This window comes from Erinaceus europaeus, chromosome 16 (genome assembly GCF_950295315.1).
Source record: "Erinaceus europaeus chromosome 16, mEriEur2.1, whole genome shotgun sequence".
Classification (NCBI taxonomy): domain Eukaryota; kingdom Metazoa; phylum Chordata; class Mammalia; order Eulipotyphla; family Erinaceidae; genus Erinaceus; species Erinaceus europaeus.
Genome location: NC_080177.1, coordinates 72042449 through 72051249, shown reverse-complemented (window position 1 = coordinate 72051249; position 8801 = coordinate 72042449). Strand labels below are relative to the sequence as shown.

Below are 8801 nucleotides of genomic sequence, written 5' to 3'. Positions count from 1 at the left end.
TGGGTTTGAGATGAAGAGCAATGTCTTTCCTTGCCACGTTTGAATCTTATATTGGAAACAGACTGGAATAGAAAAGCTGCTCTACAAGGAAATAAAATGAACTAATAAGTCTTTGAGATGAAACACCTGTCGTAGTCATGGATACACCACTGTGAGTTGTACCAAAGGACCTCTATCTGCACAGGGTTGAGGAAGGCACAGAGCTAGTCCCTCCAACACCTGCTGAAGAGGAGCTATGGAATCCCTGCTCTGGCCTCTCATGGTCCTCAGAAGAGCATCCGAGAAGCACTGTCTTGAAGCTCACAGGGTCTAACCACGAGCAAAAGGAGATTTATAAGGAAACCAGGGTGCTACTGGGTGTTACTGATTCCTGAAGTGCCTCTACATGTCTCATCATACCCCCTGCCATTCTCCCTTTATGAAAATCAGAGGAAGTTCTCATCCCAAAACCCTAAACTCCACTTACTAGAGACTCAGGGGACAGTGTGTTGTCTCATAACCAACAACCTTGTCTTAATTTAATCAACTTTTTGTAGAACACCTTGTAGGTGAGCAAATGGCATGGAGGTTGATTGCCTCTCAGAGTGTTCCTGGGGTGTTTGATGTTGATGGAGGTAGTATTTTCTACTGTACTGTAAATGCATCAGGGTCTCCAAGGACAGCAAGTCCCTGAGAAACTCATTAGTACAGAGCATCTCCTGACAATATTCTCCTTCTAGAAGTGAGTAAGATGATCCTTGCAGAGCTTGAAAACACAACTCACTCCCTGGAGGCTTGGTTTATAATCCCTTCATCCTCAGCAAGTACCAAGAGAGCTTCACCAGATTTCTCACCCTTCACTCCTTCAGGGTTATTGCAAAGGAACCCACCTCCCTTCTCCAGGAAGATCAGACACTGACAAAAGAATCTCAGGTTTGAGTTTTCCTCTCGTCCAGAAAAAAAGAGGTGATGTAATACTTAGAGAAGAAAACAGAGGGAGTGGGTGGTGGCATACCTGGTTGAATGCACATATTATAATGTGCAAGGACCTACCTACGGGGGGGGGGGGGGGTGCTTAGCGACTGGTGAAGCAGTGTTGCAGGTATCTCTCTCTCTCTCGGCATCTCCCCCTTCCCTCTTGATTTCTGGCTGTCTCTGTCAAATAAAGATAGTAAAATGAAATTTTTAAAAAAGAAAACAAACACAAAAGGACTAGAAAAACTATAAGTCTCCAGTGAAGACTCCACTTTGCTTCGGCTGAATATTATGCAGCTACAAGTCCTTAAAACTGCTGTGTATAAAACCCAAGCCAAAGCTCTTTCACTTGTTAATCTATTCTGAGTGCTCAAAACTTTAGCAAAAGTGCTACTGAACACATTGTAGAGCTGAAGAGGCCAGGAAAGAGTTTATATAACTGATTTGAGACCTTTTCTACAATCGATGAGTTGTAATTCAAACCCTAGACTCCTTATTCCAAATCCTTTGGCATTCTACCATATTTTAGCTGCCTGCAACTTCATATATATATGTATATATATATATATATATATATATGTGGGAAAATTGTGTTTGTTTCAAAAGATTTTCACATAGAGAACACATGTAGGGAAAAAAATCTCCTGTCCAAACTAAATAAAGCAGGGAGAAGTGCTGTTGTAAAAGCAAGCCGATATGCCTCTTACACACCACTACGCCTTCTTGGACTAGCCTTGAAAAGTAGGGGAACTATCCAACAGGCGTAGTACCAATTGTAATCTTGGTAGCAATAATAATTATTATTATTTATCATTATTATTGTTACAGAGACTCTGTGGCCTCCAAACAAAAAAAAAGTTTGTTAATCTTTAATGTAGAACATTAGAGAAGGGTGTATCTCTACTGGTGTGTGTGTGTGTGTGTGTGTGTGTGTGTGTGTGTGTGTGTGTGTGTGTTCCTAACACCAGACCCTCTCAGTGTGATCAGAAAAGTATAGACAGTGTAAAGCCTGCTACCCATCTTGTCACACCTTATTTTTAAGCTTGCAGTGCGTATGTTGGTAGATATGTATATGCCCACTTTGTGCAACAGTGTGTGTGTGTCTAGTTTGTGGGGGGTGGGGTGGTAATTAACAGAACTATGAAAAAAAAAAAGAACTGTGAGATGGTGTTGGAGATAATAAAGAAAGGTCAAACCAAAGGCCCTGTTTTAAAGATTTTTTTTATTTTACTCTAAGTGTACTGGGAAGATACCAAAGTCTTTGTACAGGGAAAGGACCAATCTAACTGCCTTCTTTTTTTAGTAATTTATTTATTAATGAGAAAGATAGGAGGAGAGAGAAAGAACCAGAAATCACTCTGGTACATGTGCTGCCCCCCGGGTCTTGAACTCAAGACCTCATACTTGAAAGTCCGATGTTTTATCCACTGCACCACCTCCCAGACCACCTGCCTTCTTTTTAAGAGTCACACTAGCAGTGGCCCGAGAGGTGGCGCAGTGGTAAAGCTTTGGACTCTCAAGCATGAGGTCCAGAGTTTCATCTCTGGCAGCACATGTGCCAGAGTGATGTCTGGTTCTTTCTCTCTCCTCCTATCTTTCTCATAAATAAATAAAATCTTAAAAAAAAAAAATCACACTGGCAGCGGTATGAATAAAGGCTGTGCAGGATAACAGAGACAACAAGAAGTTAATTAGGACAGCAGAACAGTGACCCAGAATAGATTAGATGATTGCTTGAATCACAGAGAACTGGCTGGACATAAGACTTATTTTGGAGCCAAACTAGCAAGAAATAGTTGATGGATTAGATGTGAGGGCAGAAGAAAATGAGAAAACGTTTCATTAAGATAAGTTATATCTGGTGTGGGGAGAAAGCAAAATGGTTATGCAAAAGGCTTTCGTGACTCCAAGGTTTCAGGTTCAATCCCCAGCACCACCATAAACAAGAGCTGAGCAGTGCTCTGGTCTTTCTCTCTACATCTCTGTGTCTGTCACACTAAAATAAAAATAAGTAAAATATATTTTTAAAAAATAAGTTAAATCAAAAAATGTCTTAAATATTAAGTCTGAGATATTGATTATTCCTTTGTCAAAGAAGGTGTTCACTCTCAAAATGAAATTTCAAGAATCCCAATGGTGCTCAAAAATAGCTCATCATTAGTAGTAGTGACTGTTTTTAATCTATCTTAAAATTCTCTCCTCTCTCTCTGCCTCTCACTGACTCTCTGTCTCCACCTAAAATGAAAAAAATTCTTCTTTGAGTCCATGCTACATAGAGACATAGTTTGACTAAGTTTCTGACACAAATACAAGGTAGTACTTCTTCCACTATACTAGGTGAGGATAGACAGAAAGATAGAAGACAGGCCAGGCGGTGGTGCACTGGGCTAAGTCCACATGGTACAAAGAACAAGAGCCCAAGCAAGGATCCGAGTTCGAACCTCAGGCTCCCCACCTGCGGGGGCAGAGGGCCACTTCACAACGGTGAAGCAGGTCTGTAGGTGCCTATCTTTCTCTCTCCCTCTCTATCTTCCCCTCCCCCTCTTAATTTCTTTGTATCCTGTCCAATAAAATAAAAATCAAAAACATGAAGAAAATGATAGAGATATGATAGGTAAATTATTAAGTCTAAAATGCAGTAGATAAAAATCTTCAAACATGTCTGTAACACTCTCCTTCAGAAAATTAAAATCCCAATCAAAAGTTTTCTTCAGTCCTCGGTGAAACTATGAATGAAAAGAAACACCCGGTTCAGTATCTCAGTTGTAAAGAATAAAAGAAACTATGGATTCACCTTTATTTCCTTTATTTATTTGACTTTATTTTTATTTAATCAATTTATTGAGAATGGGTGATGATTTACAAGACTGTTGTCACAACTATGATTTGTTTGTATTTTAATTCTTAGGCTGTTTTCAGTATAAATCTGGGTATCATGTATCTATACATAATTATGCAGGATTTAATGTTCTTTTCACAGCTCATAAACACATGAAAACCTCCAACTTTAGCAGCATCACAGGATTCATCCTCCTGGGCTTCCCTTGCCCCAAGGAAGGACAGTCTCTCCTCTTCCTGCTGTTTGCTTTTGTCTACCTCCTGACCCTCATGGGCAATGGTTCTATCATCTGTGCTGTGTATTGGGATCAGAGACTCCACACACCCATGTACATCCTGCTCGCCAATTTCTCCTTCCTGGAGATCTGGTATGTCACTTCGACTGTCCCCAATATGCTGGCCAACTTCCTCTCTGACACCAAGGTCATCTCCTTCTCTGGATGCTTTCTTCAGTTTTACTTTTTCTTCTCCCTGGGTTCTACAGAGTGCTTTTTCTTGGCTATCATGGCGTTTGATAGATACCTGGCCATCTGCAGGCCGCTGCACTACCCAACCATTATGACAAGGCATCTCTGTAAGAATCTGGTACTCAGCTGCTGGGTGCTTGGTTTCCTATGGTTCTTGGTTCCTATCATCCTCATTTCCCAAATGTCCTTCTGTGGATCCAGGGTTATCGACCACTTCTTATGTGATCCAGGTCCCCTTCTAGCCCTTACTTGCAAAAAAGCTCCTGTGATAGAACTTGTCTTCTCCACTTTGAGTCCTCTACCCCTTGTCATTCCCTTTGTCTTCATCATGGGGTCCTATACCCTGGTTCTAAGAGCTGTATTCAAGGTGCCTTCAGCATCTGGGAGAAAAAAGGCTTTCTCCACCTGTGGATCTCATCTGGCTGTGGTTTCTCTTTTCTATGGCTCAGTACTGATCATGTATGGAAGCCCAACATCTGAGCACGAAGCTGGGATGCAGAAGATTGTAACACTGTCTTATTCTGTTGTGACTCCACTCCTTAACCCAGTGATATACAGTCTTAGGAACAAAGACATGAAAAAGGCCTTGAAGAAATGTTTGGGAATATAAAAAGTACTCATAAGAAAGGTCCTGGACCACTAGACTCATATTTTAACTTATTTTCAGGTTTAAAATACTAGTTATTCAAATAATTTTTCATCCTAATACTGAGAAAAACCAGAATCACCTGAAAGTATGCTTCTATTGTCTGTGACAAAATTGTAACAGCCTCTGTAACATTTATATTCTGACAACATCTTTCCCATTGCTTCTTGTGGGCTTCTTCAAGACCATACCCTCACTATGAACTACCACTGGTAGGGGCTGCCCCACTCTCGAAAGGAAGGCTGGGTCCGCCTACTCTGCCCCTCGAATAAACTGTGCCTGAAATGAGTGCAGCCTAGAATGTTCCATACTCCCAGAAGGAAAAAGAATGGGAAATCTATCAAGGGAAGGGATGGGATATGGAGTTCTGGTGGTGGGAATTGTGTGGAATTGTACCCCTCTTATTTTATGGTCTTGTCGGTGTTTCCATTTTATAAATAAAAATTTTAAAAAAGAGTGTTCCAGCTGTGACTGTGGATTTCAAGCTCAGACTGACAGGGGCTCAGAGGTTACACAGCTCATGTGCTAAATATGAATAGATATGGGCCCTGGGCCAAATTGACATGGTAAACCTAAGTTATATTTATATACTTTCTTCAAGTTTGGGAACTATTCTCTACCCTGATCCAGCTTTCTAGTCCTATTCTGAGATCAAATGAGATCAGGCGTGTTCAGGGTGGTATAGACATAGATACTAGTCCTATTCTGATCTCTGAGTTTCCCTTTCTGTTCTTCTTTCTCAACTTCTGTTTATGAGTTGAATCATCCCATACTTGTCTTTATCTTTTTTTTTTTTTTTGCCTCCAGGGTTATTGCTGGAGCTCAGTGCCTACACCATGAATCCACTGCTCCTGGAGGCCATTTTTCCCCCTTTTGTTGCCCTTGTTGTTGTAGCCTTGTTGTGGTTATTATAATTATTGTTGATGTTGTTTGTTGTTGGATAGGACAGAGAGAAATGAAGAGAGGAGGGGAAGACAGAGAGGGGGAGAGAAATACAGACACCTGCAGACCTGCTTCACTGCCTGTGAAGCGACTGCCCTGCAGGTGGGGAGCTGGGGCTGGAACCAGGATCCTTACACCGGTCCTTGAGCCTTGTGCCACATGTGCTTAACCCTCTGCGCTACCGCCCAGCCCCCAGGCCCCCGTCTTAATCTTTCTGACTTAGCTCACTTAACATAATTCCTTCTAACTCCATCCAAGATGGGTCAGAGAAGGTGGGTTCACTGTTCTTAATAGCTGCGTAGTATTCCATTGTGTATATAGACCACAGCTTTCTCAGCCACTCATCTGTTCTTTTTTTCCTCTTTTCTCTCTGGGTCTTGGGGTCCTGATGGAATTGGAGTTCAGAGCCCTCTGGTCATCGTCCCCTACCACTGCTCCTCCTCTGGACATTCACAGAGACATCTCACTACTGACTTCACTCTGGGAGCCAATTTACTCAAAACTGTAGCAAAACTAGGGATGGCTACACAAATGCTACACAAAGGACACCTGAGATTCTTATATTCAGCCCAAGGGGGCGGGGAGAAAACATAACAGTAAATTCTAAGATAAAGTTTTAATTGCACTCTTGAGAGTGTTAACAATATACTTTCCTCTTCAACCAGTTTTAGCTCCTTTTGAAATCTCATGAGGCTCATAGTCCCACTTGCTTTAGTCAGTCTGAAGTAAAAGCAACTCATATATAAAACACACCTGTTGCAATCCCTGTTGGGCAAGAACAATGAAGGTCTGAGCATCTGGGAATGAAGTAGTGGTGGATGAATGTATCAACCTACTGAGACACTCACGCCTAACTGGATGTTTATTTCCACTGGCTATCGTTTATTGCCAAGCAACAGTAGCCTGTTGCTATAATTTTCTTCTGAGTAATTCAGGAAGAGAGTTTTAGCAGTTAATTTTGTACATCTAAGATACTCAGGGCCTGGCCCCTAGCCTTTAATTCCATGTAAAGGAAAAAGAGGAGTTTGAAAATACAGACTCATTGTATGTCCCCAAATTTGTCCGCACTCAATCCTATCATGAATGGTAAGTAACTTTTCCTCCTGTCTTGGTATAGCTATAATTTGTTAAGACAGCTACACAAATATGCTTGCTCCAGGGGAATCTCCATTTTATTGGCGATGGAATCCAATTTTACTGAAATTTAGTATCACTATGATTGCTGACTGGAAGCTTTTAAATAAGAATTAAGAGTCAATGGCTTTTCAACTATCAAAGAATCAATATAGGCACCTTGCATGAACTAACTGAAAGTATTTCATGAAAATAAACAGGTTTTTTATGGTGTTTTTCTGTCTTTTCTGCAGCCCTGGAATTCATGAACAACTCGGCAGCAAGAATTGTGACAGAGTTTGTCCTCTTAGGCTTCCCTAGTTGTCAGGAAATGCAAAATCTACTCTTCTCACTGTTCTTTCTGGTCTATGTATTTACTGTAATGGGAAATGGGACTATTATCTGTGCTGTGAGGCTGGACAAACGGCTCCATACACCAATGTACATCCTCTTAGGAAATTTTGCTTTTCTTGAAATCTGCTACATCACCTCAACTGTGCCCAGCATGTTAGTCAATTTCCTCTCAGAAACAAAAACCATCTCTTTTGTAGAATGTTTCCTCCAGTTCTATTTTTTCACTTCCCTTGGTACAACTGAGGCATATTTTCTGTGCATCATGGCATATGACCGGTACCTCGCAATCTGCCGTCCATTGCATTACCCAACAGTCATGACCCAACAAGTCTGCTACATCTTGATGTTTCTTTGCTGGGTATTTGGGTTCCTTAGTTACTCTGTCTCCACTGTTCAGCTCTCTCAGTTGCCTTTCTGTGGGCCCAACACCATTGATCACTTTGTTTGTGACATGGAACCACTGATGGCTCTATCCTGTGCTCCAGCCCCAATAACTGAGATTATCTTCTATATCCTGAGCTCCCTTATTATCATCCTCACTCTTCTCTACATCCTCGGCTCTTACCTCTTTTTATTAATTGCTGTGTTAAAAGTGCCTTCAGCAGCTGGTCGATGGAAAGCCTTCTCCACCTGTGGATCACATCTGACAGTGGTATCTTTATTCTTTGGAACTCTTCTGGTAATGTATGTGACCCCCACAGTTGAAAATCCAGCTCAAATTCAGAAGATTATGACTTTGTTCTATTCAGTGGTGACTCCTTTCTTAAACCCTCTGATTTATACCTTACGAAACAAGGAGATGAAGGCTGCACTAAAGAAAGTTCTAAAGATGGAATGAGTCTAAACTAACCTACAAGACACTAAGCAAACCACCATCCAGAGAGATACAGAATGACTAAGAAAGAGTTTATTTACCTCTGCTAATCCTCCAGTGTACACTTTGAAAAGGTGGTTTTTGAATAGGATTCCTCTGTGTTTTATTCTTCAACTAACCTAGAAAAGTTGATTCATATTATAATCCAACTGTAACAACCATATTTTAATGGGAATAACTCCAAGACCAGGGAAAGTTCCACTCCATGGAATATAAATGTATTTTTTCTCCCAGAAGCAGCTGAATTGCACATTCATAAGAATATCTGTTATAAGAATAGTTATCTCAAGTGAATCATCACTGACCTAGCCAAAGAATTACTGAAGATGTTCCACTTTTTACTGGAGGGATTAATGATTTATAGTAAATACAGATTCTAGAATCATGCTCTGCTTCTTTCTCCCTCTGTCATACATAGATAAATATTAGGGCTAGGGTAGATAGCATAATGGTTATATAAACAGACTTTCATGCCTGTATCTCCAAAGTCTCAAGTTCAGTTCCCTACACACCAGCATAAGCAAGAGCTGAGCAGTGCCCTGGTATAAATAAGTAAATAAATAAATAAATAAATAAATCTTTGCTAACATGAGCTAAAATAGTAATTATTTCA

The 8801-nt window shown here is 40.8% G+C and overlaps 2 protein-coding genes across 2 annotated transcripts; both read left to right on the top strand.

Moving 5' to 3' along the window:
* The first annotated feature begins 3930 nt into the window (after nucleotides 1-3930).
* LOC103127113 (olfactory receptor 11G2-like) lies at nucleotides 3931-4869 on the top strand. Its single transcript, XM_007538021.2, has one exon. It carries the CDS (start codon nucleotides 3946-3948, stop codon nucleotides 4867-4869), a length of 924 nt encoding a protein of 307 aa, XP_007538083.1. The 5' UTR covers nucleotides 3931-3945.
* A 2350-nt stretch (nucleotides 4870-7219) lies between these two features.
* LOC103127102 (olfactory receptor 11H4-like) lies at nucleotides 7220-8152 on the top strand. The gene has a single exon (XM_007538012.3). It carries the CDS (start codon nucleotides 7226-7228, stop codon nucleotides 8150-8152), a length of 927 nt encoding a protein of 308 aa, XP_007538074.3. The 5' UTR covers nucleotides 7220-7225.
* Nucleotides 8153-8801: the final 649 nt, after the last annotated feature.